The 17,947-nt window shown below is 45.6% G+C and overlaps 1 protein-coding gene across 3 annotated transcripts in view; it reads right to left on the bottom strand.

Annotated features, from left to right (window-relative positions):
• LOC143805125 (uncharacterized) overlaps positions 1–17,947 on the bottom strand; it is a 159,130-nt gene that overhangs the window by 90,212 nt on the left and 50,971 nt on the right. For all 3 annotated transcript variants that reach the window (XM_077284015.1, XM_077284016.1, XM_077284014.1), the window contains exons 2-5: positions 15,792–15,844; positions 14,612–14,830; positions 14,302–14,379; positions 13,798–14,055 (exon numbers count right to left, since the gene is read on the bottom strand). In XM_077284015.1, coding sequence (XP_077140130.1) covers positions 13,798–14,055; positions 14,302–14,379; positions 14,612–14,830; positions 15,792–15,837 — 601 coding nt within the window. In that variant the 5' untranslated portion in view covers positions 15,838–15,844. The remainder of the gene's footprint in view (positions 1–13,797; positions 14,056–14,301; positions 14,380–14,611; positions 14,831–15,791; positions 15,845–17,947) is intronic.

Genomic DNA, 17,947 nt, shown 5'->3' with positions numbered 1-17,947 from the left:
ATGGTCTGCAAACAATTACTCCTGAAGTTTCACCGTTTTGTGCATCTAGACCATGCTCCGGATGTGCTGGTAATACATTTGGGGGGAATGATTTAGGTAAGAGGCCCTGTAGGAAATTGATTAAAGATATCAAGTTTGATATATTACGGCTTTGGGCAATGTTCCCTAGGGTTCTGGCAATTTGGTTGGATATCATTCCCAGGAAGGTTTGGTGGGGAGCTTGGTCTATTGAGGGGGTAAATAAAGCGAGAGTTAACGTGAATAGGGCAGTGTCTCACTTTAAGGTAAGAAACGGTGCGATGGTGGTACACGACTTGGAATTTGAGTCTGGTGAAGGGGAATTTTGAAGGAAGGACGGAATTCATTTGAACGCTGTCGATATGGATGTGGTGTTTGGTGGTACAAGAAGGTATTTAGAAAGGTCTGAAGGGGTGGAGGGACATAAATGTTTGAGGCGTCAGAACATTTATGTTTGTGGCATGGGGGGGTCCTCGAAGTTGGTGGAGTTTGTTAATGGCGAATCGAAAAGGGAGAATCTCAAGAGGTTCTTGACCCCCTGGGTGGATTCAAGTGGAGGGGTTTTTAAATAATCCAGTGGAAGAGATTAAAGGGAACCGGTGGTTAATGGTTTTGGATATTGGCCAGGTTGGTTAATAAGTGCCTCTGAGCTGGTGCATAGGGGCTAGAAGTAAGACTCGACCTGAGGCCAAAGTTGGGATTATTAAACATGCGGTTTACATTTTTGGGGGGCTTCAAGGACCACCCCTTTTGGGAGGTTGTTGTTTAAACTGTTTTTGTCTTAAATGTTAATAAAAGGCTGCTGTGGCCAATTAATCCAATCTAAGTGCAGTGTGCTTATTGGGTCTTTTATTATAAAGGATGAGGCGGGGATTAGGAGGATAAAAGGGTAAAAATTGAGGTTCACATGAATCATGAATACCCCTTTTGTCATGTCGGCTGGACAGCATGTGGCAGGACAAGGATGGTGGCAGCATAGAGGAGAAGAGAGGTGTTTGCCTCTGGATCACAGCAGAAATCAAATAAGGTGAACACGGGATCACACTCGCACCTCATTCAGGTGTTCGTTTTTATGAACGTTTTTATCCATAATTTTCACGGATAGGATACAAACTTATTATAGTACAAGAAGCTTTTAACATTTCTATGCACCTCTCCAGTCCATCCTTAACTCTACTGCCCGACTAATTAATCTCTCTCCTTGCTACTCCTCCGCTTCCCCCTCTGCAAATCTCTTCACTGGCTCCCATACACTCAGCGTATCCAGTTCAAATTACTAATACTGACCTACAAAGCCATCCATAACCTGTCTCCTCCATATATCTTTGAACTAATCTCCCGATATCTTCCCTCATGTAATCTCCGGTCCTCCTAAGACCTCCTTCTCTACTCCACACTTATTCGTTCCTCACCCAACCGCCTCCAAGACTTCTCCCAAATATCCCCCATCCCCTGGATTTCTCTGCCTCAACACTTCCGACTATCAACCACATTCGGATCCTTCAGATGAAACCTGAAAACCCACCTCTTCAGGAAAGCCTACAGCCTGCATTGACCCCGCTGCCTCCTCGCCACTACCGAAGCTACCGCCTCACCAACACCGGAGCTCCTGCAACCCCCAACCTACTGTCTCCTTCCCCACCATCCTGTAGAATGTAAGCCCGCAAGGGCAGAGTCCTCGCCTCTCTGTATCAGGCTGCAGTCACACTATTAGTATTTGGTCAGTATTTTACATCAGTATTTGGAAGCCAAAACCAGGTGAGGAACAATCAGAGGAAAAGTATCATAGAAACACGTCACCACCAAATACTGACCGTGTGACTGCAGCCTCAGTCTGTAATTGTTAGTTTGCTTACTGTAGTGATATCTGTAATTTGTATGTAACCCCTTCTCATGTACAGCACCATGGAATCAATGGTGCTATATAAATAAATAATAATAATAATTTCTATGTTTGGCTTTTTTTACACACCGTGTGTCCATGCATATATCGCGGAGACGTCCATTTTTTTTTTACCAGCATCAATCACCCGTATAAATGTATGGTTCGATGAAAATCACAGACAGCAAACAAATGCCGTCAGTGTTCACTCTGCCTGGAATCCAGGATTAATATTGGATAAGAAACTTTTCTCATTTATTTATCTTTTCATAATTAAAAATCCCTGATGGTAAATACTGACAACTGACAAACATTGATGAAACTCAGATCAGTCACACTGTTGACATTCAGACCATGTTTTTGCATACATGAGGACTTTGGGGATGACATATTGCATAATGCAAACCTGACTATGAAATCTTCCCACACCTAGACATCATTGGTTTTCTTAAGGTACCGTTACACTTAACGATTTACCAACGATCACGACCAGCGATACGACCTGGCCGTGATCGTTGGTAAGTCGTTGTATGGTCGCTGGAGAGCTGTCACACAGACAGCTCTCCAGCGACCAACGATGCCGAAGTCCCCGGGTAACCAGGGTAAACATCGGGTTACTAAGCGCAGGGCCGCGCTTAGTAACCCGATGTTTACCCTGGTTACCATTGTAAATGTAAAAAAAAAAAAACACTACATACTCACATTCCGGTGTCTGTCACGTCCCTCGCCGTCAGCCTCCCGCACTGACTGTGTCAGCGCCGGCCGTAAAGCACAGCACAGCGGTGACGTCACCGCTGTGCTTTACGGCCGGCGCTCACAGTCAGTGCGGGAAGCTGATGGCGAGGGACGTGACAGACACCGGAATGTAAGTATGTAGTGTTTTTTGGTTTTTTTACATTTACAATGGTAACCAGGGTAAACATCGGGTTACTAAGCGCGGCCCTGCGCTTAGTAACCCGATATTTACCCTGGTTACCAGTGAAGATATCGCTGGATCGGCGTCACACACGCCGATGCAGCGATGACAGCGGGTGATCAGCGACCAAAAAAAGGTCCTGATCATTCGCAGCGACCAATGATCTCCCAGCAGGGGCCTGATCGTTGGTCGCTGTCACGCATAACGATTTCGTTAACGATATCATTGCTACGTCACAAAAAGCAACGATATCGTTAACGAAATCGTTATGTGTGACGGTACCTTTACACCATGTAACTTCAGGATTCCTCTGATATACAATGGCCACACAGGGCCCTTCCTAGAACAACAGGTGTCACCGCTAGTTACGACCTGAGTAAACGGAAAGTTAAGTGTGAGGATCATATTACCTACAGGTCATGAAACTGTTGATTTACCTTACTGAAAGGAATATCGAATCCATGATTACACTGTTTCCATTTTTTTTTCTGTGTATGGAATGTAATTCATTGCTATTTGTTATCAGCAATTGGGCTGGGGCAGAGGCAAACATAACAATAACATTGGTGCAACCTGGCAGTTATAGAGGGGCCCGAGAGGTAAGTGGACCACTATTGCCTCCAAAGAATGTGGAACTGTAAGGGCCAATCACAGTTTACTGTATTGTTGGAGATTTGTGATGTAATATTGGAGCGCCCCCACTGCCGCAGGGCCGAGGGGTACCCGGTACCGGGCCTCTGAGTCTCTGGCTCTGGGGTTGTCACGGTGGCTAGGCCCCGGTCCGTGACCCTGCCGAGGGGCGCACAGTGAATGATGTGACGGATGTAGATGGTGCGGTGCAGTAAATAACGAGGACACCAAGTTGCAGTCTCTTTACCTCTTTACTGAAGGTTTTAGAGACCTCAGTCCAGAGCGCTGTCCGCCGGGTTGTCAGAGACCGGCCGGTCCAAAGGCATATCAGGAGTTCTCTTTACAGGTGGGAATCAGTGTCTACCTTCTAGCGCTGGGTGTTGTAGTCCTTCCCTGCTGAGCTCCCCGGGATAGTCCTCACAACTGAATCTGTCTGTCTCTGATGTTCGTTCTCTCCGTCCCCCAGGTGATATGGTAGGACGCACCCGTATGACGGGGTAGGCCTGGAGTTCTTCCGGGACCCTAGAGTCGCCCCTCTCCCACAGCTGCCTCCGATGTCTGCTTAGGTGATTTGTGTGAGACAGCCAATCTATAATTGGCTGTCCTGCCGTGGTTTGCAGTAGTACTTAGAGTCTCTTACTTGCTCGGCGTTCCGGCCACCGACTGTTTGCGCCTCAGAAGGATGTTGCCTCGGTCTAACAGCACGACTCCTTCTGGTCCTAATTCCTCTTTTCTGTATTCCCGTTGTTCACTGGTTAGTTCTGCTCTGAGGAGTCTGCCAGGATCCCATCCCTGACAGGTCCTCTTACTAGCTCTTCCCAGCTACTTCTCTCTGTCTTCCTGTCCAACCCCCAGTTTTACCAAAGTGTGAGGAGTGGCCTACTAGATAGGACCACCCCCCCTGGTGGCCGGAGTGTGAAGTGTAGTGAGGTGTTACCTGGTCAGAGAAACTCCTTTAGTGCAATCAGACGTACCATAGCTCCCCATAGTGGCGGAGCCACAGTACTGCAACGACCAGGACTCTGGGGCGCTGCAATATGATATGGCCAGTAAAGGGCAGCGGCGAGACGCCAAAGTTGGAGTGCGGGGTTTTGGAGGTTGGTGGGCAGTTGGGAGGTGTTGAAGGTGTACCCGAGTGGAAGGGAAACTGGGCATCCTTGGAGAAAGTCTGGATAGAGCGGTGCGACTCTGGATCTGTTGTTGGTGACTCTGGGACTTGTCCTTATTTCTAAGGACTCAGCCCTGCACTGGAGAGATCGACATTATAATAATAATAATAATAATAATTTTTATTTATATAGCGCCAACATATTCCACAGCGCTTTACAACTTATAGAGGGGACTTGTACAGATAATAGACATTACAGCATAACAGAAATCACAGTTCAAAATAGATACCAGGAGGAGTGAGGGCCCTGCTCGCAAGTTTACAAACTATGAGGAAAAGGGGAGACACGAGAGGTGGATGGTAACAATTGCTTTGATTATTTGGACCAGCCATAGTGTAAGGCTCGGGTGTTCATGTAAAGCTGCATGAACCAGTTAACAGCCTAAGTATGTAGCAGTACAGACACAGAGGGCTATTAACTGCATAAAGTGTATGAGAACACGATGCAAGGAACCTGATTATGTGTTTTGTTTTTGTTTTTTCTATTTTTAATAGGCCACACAGGGATAGTTAGGTTAATGCGTTGAGGCGGTAGGCCAGTCTGAACAAATGCGTTTTTAGGGCACGCTTAAAACTGTGGGGATTGGGGATTAATCGTATTAACCTAGGTAGTGCATTCCAAAGAATCGGCGCAGCACGTGTAAAGTCTTGGAGACGGGAGTGGGAGGTTCTGATTATTGAGGATTGAGGACATTCCCTAAGAGCTTCAAGATGGCCTTTCTGATTATTCGGTACTCAGCCAAGCAAGGACCCTTCTACTTCAGTCTCAGGACGTACCAGTACCATCTTACATTTGAATATAAATCTGCATATATAAATAGCCTTATAGAGGTCCAGTTAGTTAGGAGAAAAGGACTGTTCTGTAAGAGACACTTTGCAAACTGCCCCGAGTAGACGATTACTAAAGTACTGGCATAATATCGTCGTTTTATTGATTTATGCATAGAAGGGGTTAATCTTGCTGTATTTTGCTTGCATATAACTGTTAATTCTATTTAATTGTGCCTACGTATACTCTTAGGCTGGTTTCACATTTGCGGTTGTGTCCGCAGAGTTTCTGACACATACAGTACAGACCAAAAGTTTGGACACACCTTCTCATTTAAAGATTTTTCTGTATTTTCGTGACTATGAAAATTGTACATTCACACTGAAGGCATCAAAACTATGAATTAACACATGTGGAATTATATACTTAACAAAAAGGTGTGAAACAACTGAAAATATGTCTTATATTCTAGGTTCTTCAAAGTAGCCACCTTTTGCTTTGATGACTGCTTTGCACACTCTTGGCATTATCTTGATGAGCTTCAAGAGGTAGTCACCGGGAATGGTCTTCCAACAATCTTGAAGGAGTTCCCAGAGATGCTTAGCACTTGTTGGCCCTTTTGCCTTCACTCTGCGGTCCAGCTCACCCCAAAGCATCTCGATTGGGTTCAGGTCTGGTGACTGTGGAGGCCAGGTCATCTGGCATAGCACCCCATCACTCTCCTTCTTGGTCAAATAGCCCTTACACAGCCTGGAAGTGTATTTGGGGTCATTGTCCTATTGAAAAATAAATGATGGTCCAACTAAACGCAAACCGGATGGAAAAGCATGCCGCTGCAAGATGCTGTGCTAGCCATGCTGGTTCAGTATGCCTTCAATTTTGAATAAATCCCCAACAGTGTCACCAGGAAAGCACCCCCACACCATCACACCTCCTCCTCCATGCTTCACGGTGGAAACCAGGCATGTAGAGTCCATCCGTTCACCTTTTCTGCATCGCACAAAGACACAGTGGTTGGAACCAAAGATCTCAAATTTGGACTCATCAGACCAAAGCACAGATTTCCACTGGTCTAATGTCCATTCCTTATGTTCTTTAGCCCAAACAAGTCTCTTCTGCTTGTTGCCTGTCCTTAGCGGTGGTTTCCTAGCAGCTATTTTACCATGAAGGCCTGCTGCACAAAGTCTCCTCTTAACAGTTGTTGTAGAGATGTGTCTGCTGCTAGAACTCTGTGTGGCATTGACCTGGTCTCTAATCTGAGCTGCTGTTAACCTGCGATTTCTGAGGCTGGTGACTGGGATAAACTTATCCTCAGAAGCAGAGGTGACTCTTGGTCTTCCTTTCCTGGGGCGGTCCTCATGTAAGCCAGTTTCTTTGTATCGCTTGATGGTTTTTGCCACTGCACTTGGGAACACTTTCAAAGTTTTCCCAATTTTTCGGACTGATTGACCTTCATTTCTTAAAGTAATGATGGGCACTCATTTTTCTTTACTTAGCTGCTTTTTTCTTGCCATAACACAAATTCTAACAGTCTATTCAGTAGTACTATCAGCTGTGTATCCACCAGACTTCTGTACAACACAACTGATGGTCCCAACACCGTTTATAAGGCAAGAAATCCCACTTATTAAGCCTGACAGGGCACACCTGTGAAGTGAAAACCATTCCCGGTGACTACCTCTTGAAACTCATCAAGAGAATGCCAAGAGTGTGCAAAGCAGTCATCAAAGCAAAAGGTGGCTACTTTAAAGAACCTAGAATATAAGACATATTTTCAGTTGTTTCACACTTTTTTGTTAAGTATATAATTCCACATGTGTTAATTCCTAGTTTTGATACATTCAGTGTGAATGTACAATTTTCATAGTCATGAAAATACAGAAAAATCTTTAAATGCGAAGGTGTGTCCAAACTTTTGGTCTTTACTGTACATCCGCATGCGTCTTGATTTCCTATCCTTAACATTGTAGACGCAGGTGCATGTGTTTGCATGCGTTCGCCTGCGTTTTCTTACGCATGCATATTTTTGCATTTGTGCGGCTGGGCGCAGCTGACGCACCATGTTAGAATTTTTGTGGCTTCAAATTTCCGACACCATGCGCATGCGGACGCTTGTGGAAGGAGTGCATCAAAACAACGCATTACAGTCTATGGGAATGCATATATTCGCTTGCGTTTGCACAAGGCTCTATATACAGAAATGCCATGAGCCACGCCTATTGGGCGTGGCTTGTGTCAAGGAAATTCTCCTTGAAAAATTTTTTCAGAACAAACGCATGCGCATAAAAAAAGCGAACGCATGCAAAAACGCATGCAAACGTGTGCAAATGTTGCCTTTATTTTGCATAAGTTGATGCAGATAAAAAATGCAGTGTTATCATGTGTTTGCATGCGTTTTGCCATGCGTTTGCGGTTGCGTACGAAACGCTGCGGACTCAACCGCAAATGTGAACCTAGCCTTAGTCGGTTTTATTGACAGATACTACTCATTGTATTTGTTACTGGGATCCAAGGGGTAACATTTCTCCTTGCGGAGAGTGACATGTCAAACCTGACATGCCAAGGTGAGCAGACTTTTAGAGCCTTGCAATGTACAGGCTGTTGGGTCCGCAGGAGCACCAGTCCCAGTCGCTCTCCTGCCGACTCTAAACGCTCCGAGCCTGAGCTTGTCAGCAGGGTCCATACTGAGTCAACGTGCAAAATTTGATGGCAATATCATGCCAATTGAACAATGGGCCGATCGTATGCGTAGTACATACAGACTGTAGAACCTTGCTGAGGAGCTGAACTCTGAAATCACGCTGCATGCGCTAGAGGGAGAAGCCCAGGAAAAGGTGACACAGCATCCCGCATCAACACGAAAAGCCCTAGATGACATTGTAGCCATATTAGAGGAGGTTTACAGAGAAAGAGGCTTGGTTGCTAGTTTCTGGACGTGCTTCTTTAATCAGTGTTAGCTACAATAGGAAAGCATCTCCCAGTATATAAATGTTTTACAGGGAATGTTAAAGACCTGTAAAAAAATGCAAGGCTGAAGCCTCTATTTTCACCGATCCTGACACCATCCTGAAAGAACCATTTGATCAGGGACTAATGGATTCATCCCTGAGGCGGACATTGCTGGATCAGATACAGGCGAATGAGACTCTCCAGTTTGCCAAGATTACCGCAGAATCTTTTGCTCATGAATTGGAGTATGATATGGGCTCCAGCACTGTGCGGATGTATGGCCCCCAGAGAACAGGGAGTCCAAGATGAAAATCAGCAGTCCGACTCCTTGGCTGAGATGAGGGCCACAATTCAGGGACTGACCCGGCAAGTGGATCAGCTAAGAAGGTCTCACGCCCGATTGCCCATGAAGTGCGGTGGTGGAAGATGGCCCATTTGAAGTATGACCTGTCGCCCCGACAAATGGGGTGGGAAGAACTGAGACATCTGACAAACATCCCTTCGTATAGGTCACCAGAAGAGACCTGGGACCGGACGGCCCCAGTGTGGCCTGTCCCACCTCCAAGGACCACCTTGTTCAAATAAGAACCAAATTCGAGGACACCAGAGCATGCTCTACCCAGGGGCCCAATATGCTAGAGTTGTTGAGAAAGAGGGCATGTCTTCCGGAACTGCTCCCCGCTCAGAAAATGGATGAGTGCGAGCCAGTACATGTAAATAAGGATCACCTCCAGTGGTAGGGTGCACTAGGGGAAATGCCCTAAGAACCTGGTGTCCCGAAGTCCAGTGATGGGTGTACTGATTGAAGACAAGACTGTGAGCGACCTAGTAGATACTGGAGCCAAAGTCTCCACAATGCCACTGGAGTACGTTGAGACCCATTTATTAAAGCTGAGCGAGGAAAACTGATTAAGCTGATGGCTGTTAACCAGACGAAGATTCCAGTCCACAGGTTAGAGCAGATGCATGTGAAGATTGGAAACCCGGATGTGGGTCAAAAAGGGTCATGCTGGTGGATGGGGATTCACAGTCAGGAACGTCGATTATATTAGGAATGAACATCCTGCATGATCTAGACCTGTTGATGTTCCACAAAAATGGCCCGGGATATTCTCAGAAAGTCACAAAACATCGGCCTACCCAGAAGACGTTCTAGAGACTGAGACGGGTATGTGGGATTCGCAACAGTGTTCTCGAAGATAAAGTGGTGGGGATTGCGACCGTCCCACCAGGGCATCAAAATATTATCTTGCCTTATCAGGAGGAGATCATACAGATGTATGTGGGAAGCCACCGAAGACTCAATGGAATAGAGGTGATTATTGAGACCCAGAAGCCAACAGGAAAAGGCCTAATGATTGCACGTACTATGGCGACAGTGGTGGATGGACAAGTAAATGTCTGGTGTGCCAGTGTACAAGATTCTCCTGTCGTGCTTCATGGAGGAATACAGTCCCCGAACTCCAATTGGCCCTGATTGCTGAGGAACAGGAACCATGGGCTGTGACTGTGTTCAAGGACAGATCTGACACCAAAGTAGAATGGCCAGAAGAGTCTCGAAATAATATGACTGGACACCAGTCAGTTCTCCTCCGAACAATTTCAACTGATAGGAGATATGTTATGGGAGTTTCAAGCTGATGTCTCCAGAAACGAAGATAATTTTGGATGTACAGCCCGCATTTAACACAAGATTCCGATGGGAGACATGCCTCCTATCAGTGAGTAATAGACAAATTCCCCCTAACCTGTACCAGGAAATAAAAGCCATGCTATCACAGATGCAGAGTGGTGGAGTAATGCAGGAGAGTCAGTCCATGGGCTGCACTGTCATCCGAAAGAAGGATGTAAGCTTGAGATTGTCACAACGTCATCGTTCATGCGCCCACCTTCGAACAACAGCTACGAAGATTACGATAAATGCTGACAGGCCCACGGTCTGAAGACCCAAAAGTGTAATTGTTTCAGATAGAAATCGAATATCTAAGGCATGTATTGTCTTCAGGTGGAGTCAGCCCGGCTGGAAGCAAAGTGGAAGCGGTAAGGAACTGGCCTCTTCAAGAGCTACGAGTCTTCCTGGGACTAAGGGAATATTACCAACGTTTCATCTCGTACTTCGCTTTAGATAGCTGAGCCTCTTCACAAGTTTCTGAATGAGACCACAAAAGGCCCAAAGAATCGGCCCATTGACTGGGGACACTCACAGCAACTAGCCCTGGATCAACTGAAAGAACCCTTGACCAGTGCCACGGTGTTGAGCATACGCTCAGTATGATTGTCCATTCATTCTATATATGGACTGAACTCTTCACGGATTGGGAGTGGTGCCCTATCCCCTGCCCAGTAGTGCTTGTCTCCAGCGCTCTATTCGGTTCTTCTAAGGGCTGTCCCACACGTCCAGATAATTCCGGTACCGGAAAAAATCGGTACCGGAGTTATCCGTGTCCGTGTGCCCGTGAGCTCACGTAGGCCATACGTGCGGCACACGTGTGCCGAGTGGGTACCACACGGAGCGTGTGGTACCCACGCGTGTGGTACACTGCATCGTGCTGAAGCCGCAATTCATATCTTTTGTGCAGCAGCGTTTGCTGCATAGAAGATATGAATAATAGTGTTTAAAAGAAAGATCTATGTGTCCGCCGCCCCCCCACCCCCTGTGCGCCCCCCCGCTGTTCTGAAAATACTCACCCGCTTCCCTCGTTGGCTGTCGATGCTTCCTGGTCTGACCGCGCCTTCTACTGTATGCGGTCACGTGGGGCCGCTCATTTACAGTGATGAATACGCGGCTCCACCCCTATGGGAGGTGGAGCCACCTATTCATGACTCTAATCGGCGGCCCCACGTGACCGCATACAGTAGAAGGGGCGGCCAGCACAGAACACTGCGAGGGAGGCGGGTGAGTATTTTCAGAACAGCGGGGGGGCGCACAGGGGGTGGGAGGGCATCGGACACATAGATCTTTCTTTTAAACACTATTATTCATATCTTCTATGCAGCAAAAGCTGCTGCAGAGAAGATATGAATGGCGGCTTCAGCACCATGTGGGGGGGACAGCGCTTACTGTAGCGCTGTCTCCTGCACGCCACACGGACTGCACACGGAGAAGGTCCGTGTGTGTTCCGTATTTTACACGGACCCATTGACTTTAATGGGTCCGTGTAATACGTGCGCTCCCACGAACACTGACATGTCTCCGTGTTTGGCACACGGAGACACGGTCCGCAAAAAATCAATGACATCTGCACAGATGCATTGATTTTAATGGGTCTACGTGTGTCAGTGTCTCCGGTACGTGAGGAAACTGTCACCTCACGTACCGGAGCCACTGATGTGTGAAACCGGCCTAAGACTCCTCTGCACAGATCTACCTGACTTGTTTGTGTTGTCTTCAAGAGCTGAAGGTGGATGTACCTATACCAATAAAATTATCTCTACTTTTCTTGCATCTGAATTAGGTGTGCCGAATCTATTTTTACATAATTTTGGAGTATTATCCTATTCGTGCACCCCTAAGTATTGGAGTGCCGCGCATCCCTTTTTGTACGTATAATTTCACTAGTGATCACTGTATTACCTGTACAGTGACACTATATACAGATCTCCGGTGTATAATGTCACTGGTGATCACTGTATTATCTGTACACTACTGTACTCTATACACTATTGTGTATAATATCACTGGTAATAACAGTATTAGTACTGTGGTTTTTATTGATGATTAGTATTAGTATTCGATCACTATGTGGTGGCAATATGTGGTCCGGTCATGGTGTGGTGATATTTCTCTCTTGCATGTGGTATTATTTGCTCACTATGTAGTGGTAATATGTGGTCTGGTCACGGTCTGGCGGTATTTAGTTCAATCATGGTGTGGCGGTATTTCTCTCTTGTATGTGGTATTATTATAACTGCTTTTTAACCAAAGAAACCTTTTAATGCAAACTACCGTAATTGTACATCCCAGTTATATAGCGCATGCACAGTAGATGTGCAGGAGCCACCTGTGTTTTGCAGCCGATGCTCCACTATAATGGGGATAACAGCCAACAGGTAATTACATATAGCTGTAAGGTGGGTCCCTAGGGTCAGTTCCTCCTATGTGGCCCAGACACCCCAGTCCGTCCCTGGCTTACCCTTCGTCCTGTGGCCGTCCCTTATCCACGTTTCAGAGTTGTGCATTTGGTGAGGCATTGGACTGTACAGAGGCCATATCTTATGTCTTTGTTCCGACTATCTGAGCCATGACCAAAAGCTTGGAACAAAGCATTAAATAAACTAGCAGTGGTCAGATGGAGGGGTGCGGTATCCAGGGGGCACACACTGTAGTCATGACTTTTCATGGTCAGTTTATGAAATATTACCACACATAGGCTTATTATATAAGGCGGGCGTCATTATATAAGTCTTACTGATGGAGTTTGCAGCTTTCACACTGCTGCAGTCATTACAGGCAGAACATGAAGTGTCTGAACCTTGGTGAGAAAAATCAGGAAAGCTGAGAAAACCTGCTGTCAGTGTGAAACGTGTGCTCTTGTTCAGGATATATTTAGTGAGAGACTGAGATGAGAAGCAGAAGTATTACATAAAGTCACTATGAATTCTAAACTTCCCGAGTCTAGAATATTCCACGGGTTATCTGCACCACATGCTATAGAAGTAAAAATAAGGCTCACCCTACAAGAGATTCTGCATAACCTTTATATCAGCACTATGTGGCAGAGGTAGATATTTACTAGATATGTGCAGTGATATCGCATTGGCACTTACACATTGATTCTCTCTAGTTCTTCACATTGTTACACTGTAGGTACTTTTACATTCATTCACTATGGTGCTTTGTAATGTTGCACCATTTGGTGCCATTCTGTTAGTACCTTGTACTCTTGCATTTTATGGCACTATTACATGGCACTTTTATATTGATTCTCTATTGCACTTCATACTGTTGTACTTTATGACACTTTTATATTGACTCTCTATGGTCATTTGTACTTTTTGTTTGGCACTATTACACCAGTATGGATTCTCTTTGGTACTGTGTACCTGTGCACTGTATTGCACTACTATTGATACTTTATGAGCATGTGTATTGTTGCACTTTATGCCACTATCATATTAGTTTTCTATGGCAAAAGTATATTGACTATGCATTGTACTGCAAAATTGCTGCATTACAGTAGTATTATATTAGTAATGTATGGCACTTCTAATTTGACACTTATATTAATGTACTATGGTACTTTGCAATATTGCACTGTTTGTCGCTATTAATTTGATACATTTATTGTGTAGCACTGCTGTATTGCTGATTACGGTAGTATTATATTAGCACTCTATGGCATTTCATATACACACACGCTTTTAAAAATAGGAATCAGAAAGAGCACTATATGGGGACATAGCAAATTATCTGTTATAAGCCCCACCCAAGTACTTATGATATCCATCCCTGCCCCGTCTCTCACCTTGGTCAGCCCTGGATATTGGTGTCTTGGCCACAGATGGTTCCTTGTTACTCTCTGGCTTTACCCGGGCATCATACCCAGCACTGGCAGTAGGTGGCGTTGTCGCACAGGGCAAAACATTCCTCTCATAGTAGCCTGGGTTGGTAATGTTTCCAGCAGGGCTGTACTGGGCCACCAAAAAGTAGACCTTTTTTCCATCCATAGCCAGCCCAAATCCAACCTCCTTGGAGTCCTTCCAGACAACTTGGGTAAAATGACCTTAAAAAAAATGTAAATTATTGCTCGGCAGCCAATGATTGCCTTCAAGGAAAACGAAAATATAAAACATTTCCATGATTTGTAGCATTGGGTAGTTTTCTATTTGGCCACTAGAGGTCAGACTAGCCAAACACAAATCTATATACAAGTAGTAAAATAATTTTTCATAATATTTTGTCCACTAGAGGCGCTATTTGTATGAACAATGTCATGATTTATACTTTTGGCTGTCTAAGAGTTTCTTACCTGTGTTGCTGGAGAAGCCAGGTTTGCTGAAGTCATAGTTTTCTATCTCGCTGTACCAACTGTCCACGGGCTCATGGCCTATGTACAAAATACAAGGACACATTTTATTCTAATCCTATTGTGCTGAATGTGTTACTGTGTACCTTATGTAGAAGTGTGGCCCTCTCGCAGGCTTCATAGAGCTCATTCAAATCTTATTTTCCTCCCTTTCTCCCAAGAGCTAAAGCTTTTTTATTTTTCTGTCAATATGGCTGAACGAGTACTTTTTTTTTTTGCAGGGCAAGTTGTAGTTTGGTCATTGATGTCGTACCTGCTAAGTCTTTGGGTTTGGAGCTGCTCTTGTAGTATAAGTTTTCTCCAAGTTTACTGCCGCTATGTTGCAGGGTCTGGATGGAGAGCAGGTGGTCGGCCCATTTCTGCGCTGACTTGCAGAGGTCTCGGCTCAGCTGAAGTGGAGGCGATCCGTGCAACTTCCGATATTTATTATGTGCAGCCAAAAACTCCTGCTCAAACTGCGCGATATCAATTCCTGATTGACAGTAAGGACCATGTTATTACAGAAACAATATATAATTACATAATATATAATATTTATCAATCAGCAGTGGTAATAACCATAGCTACATGCCACCCTCTACTGGTTACTAACCATATTACAACGAATCGAGTGTTCCTCAGAGTAGTAAATTATTCAGAGTTCATGCCTCTTCTCTTATTGATAACGGGGAAATAGAATGCTGTCAAATGCCCCAAAAAGAGAAATAAGGTGGTTTTTTTTTTTTTACACTTTTAGGAGTCCATTAACTTCTAAAAGGGAATCTGTCACCAAGTTTTTCCTACCCCATCTGAGAGCATGATGTAGAGGCAGAGACGCTGATTCCAAGGATATATCACTTATCTTACTAGGCTGCTTGCTACAGTTACGATTAAAAACTGCTTTCTCTGCAGATCTTGCAGTTCTCTGAATGCTGACCTTTGTATAACACCACTCTCACCATTGATTGGCAGCTTTCTGGGTACTCTGCATAGGCAGAAAGCTGCTAATCAGTGGTGGAGGCATGGTTGTACTACATGGCAGCAGGTTTACTAGTCCTCTAGGGATAATCTGCTGCTGATAAAACAGTCATTTTATAAAAACTACAGCAAGCAGCCTAGTAAGTGGCACATCACTGGAATCAGGGTCTCTTTTTTTATTTTATTTTATCTCTATTTTTAAATTGGGAAACCTGGGGTCACTCAAACTTTATTTTATTTTATTTTTTAAAAACTTTTTTTTTTCATTTCAATGAAAGTTGTTTAATGTGGCTTTCCTCCAGAGGAGACGCTGCAGGGAAATTAAACTCTTGATGCTTGGTCTGATCATTCAAGGACCAAGCAGTGAACCCTGCAACTAAAAGGGATTGTACAAAGTGGACAACCCCTTTAAGGGACTCCTGTGCTGTGAAAAATGGAGCAGAATTCACATGAATGTACTACCAGCTCCTGATCACCTTTTTCTTGAAGCTGCAGGCTAGCAAATCTCTTGCTGAATGCCATGTCTGATCTAAAAGAAAGAAAGAAAAGGAACATTAGACCAATTACGACCCAAGAATTCACTGAAATAATGCAGATCCAGAGCCACCAGTTTCTAGCTTTCATTCCTCAGAGGCCTTTTGAAAAATGAGAGGTGGGAGCTGATTGGTGATTGTGGGCAACGTCTCTGCTTTTCCTCTGCTCTAGTTTTGACAAAACTGCCTCCATGGTTAAATGGAAAAATTGTTCCACTTTTTATTTGTCTAGAACAGTCCTGCAGCTTCTGCTTCACAGTTTACATCTTTTATATTTCTTACTTCTGCCTCCATAACCACAGACTGAATCACGGCCGAGCTGGTAAAACGTCAAAAATTCCTCTGCTAACTTCTATAAGATTAACCAGAAAAACAAGAAATAACCCAACTGTAGAATATCCTGATATAGTCTCCTGGACAGCCTGTAACTGCTGTATCTAAGCCTATGATCTGTGACTGTCTGCTGAGCTGGTGTATCTAAGCTTAATCCCGATACTGTCTGCTAAGCAGAGGCGCAGCTATTGATATGCAGGAATTGCAGTGAGTTGCACTGTGGTCGAGCCTAGGGGGCCGAAAGTCTTTTTGCCCCGTATGATAAGTTCAATACGATTAATTGCCCTTGGTAGTGCAGCGCCCCAGAGTCCTGGTCGTTGCAGTACTGTCGCTCCGCCACTAAGGGGAGTGATGGTACGTCTGGATGGCACTAAAGGAGTTCACCTGACCAGGTATCACAGTCACACATTACACTTCACACTCCGGCCACCAGGGGGAGCAAAGGATTCTATGTATTAGGCCACTCCTCACACTCTGGTAACTGGGGGCTGGATAGGAAGTTAGAGAGAAGCTGACTGGGTTTTGCCCAGGCAACACTTAGTGAGAGAAGAGGTTGCTTGGGAAGTTTCAGGGGGGTCCCTGTCAGGGGTGGGATCCTGACAGAGGCCTAGCGAACAAGACAGAGCGTTAAGGAACCGTGCTTGCACTTCATTGCGGCGGTATCTTAAGAAAGGATAAGAAGCGAGGTTTATTGTGGAGAAGAACCAGTAGGAGTCGTGCCCCGAGATCGGCAACATTCTACTGAGGCGCGTAGCCGGTGGCCGAAACGCCGAGGAAGTATTGGGCTCCACGCATTACTTCAAACCAACGGCAGGGCAGTTAATTATAGGTTGGCTGCCTCACCTAAATCACCTAATGAAGACAAAGGAGGCAATTGTGGGAGAGGGGCATCTCTAGGGTCCCTATAAAATAACTCCAGGCCTACCCCGTCATACGGGTGCGTCCTATCCATATCATCTGGGGGACGGAGAGAAAGAACAGAAACATACACAACAGTTGTGAGGACTATCCCGTGGTGCTCAGCAGGGAAGTACTACAACACCCAGGCGCTAGTAGGTAGGCACTGATTTCCACCTGCAAAGGGAATTCTGGATGTGCCTTCGGACCGGCCGGTCTCAGCCAGTCCAGTTAACAGTGCTCTGGATTGTGGATGCCGAAGCCTTCAGTAAAGAGGTAAAGAGACTGCAACCCGGTGTCCTCATTTACTGTGACCTACACCACCACCTACACCTTTTATTGGGCGCCCCTTAGCAGGACCACGGACCGGGTCGGGCCACCGTGATGTAAGAGGGTGGTGCTGTTATGGACAGTAAGAAACACGCTGTCACTTTAAGAGGCTGCATCCCCTTGTCTGGTGTGAGATGGAATGGTCTGCTTCCCCCCTGCTCTAATCGTTCTGATGAACCAGTCAGTGCAGTGTGGAGGGGAGGAGCTGAAGCAGCATGTGTGAGAAGAAGCTGATATAGAAGACGGTGTCCTGTTTTGCTGCAAGAAGGGTTACACAGCTTGAGACGGACTGCGTTTTTGAAATAGACTTTTCCAGTTACAGCAAAGGTGGCTGTTCTGTGCTAGTTTGTGAAGCCACGAAGATACTGAGAAGGGGACTTACAGTTTCCAGGAGCACCCCTAGTATCCGGAAGCAAGGAGAAGACCACGCTTCGCAGAGCTGACAGGAATCCGTGCGCACCACCGTGTTGGACTTCTGGGGGCCCCCTGGGACTGGACCTGTGTCCCCAACATCACCGTGAGTCTGTTCCTGTATGGTT

This window comes from Ranitomeya variabilis, chromosome 2, assembly GCF_051348905.1.
Source record: "Ranitomeya variabilis isolate aRanVar5 chromosome 2, aRanVar5.hap1, whole genome shotgun sequence".
Lineage (NCBI taxonomy): Eukaryota > Metazoa > Chordata > Amphibia > Anura > Dendrobatidae > Ranitomeya > Ranitomeya variabilis.
Note: the sequence above shows the minus strand (reverse complement) of the source record. Positions and strands in the feature narration are given on the sequence as shown.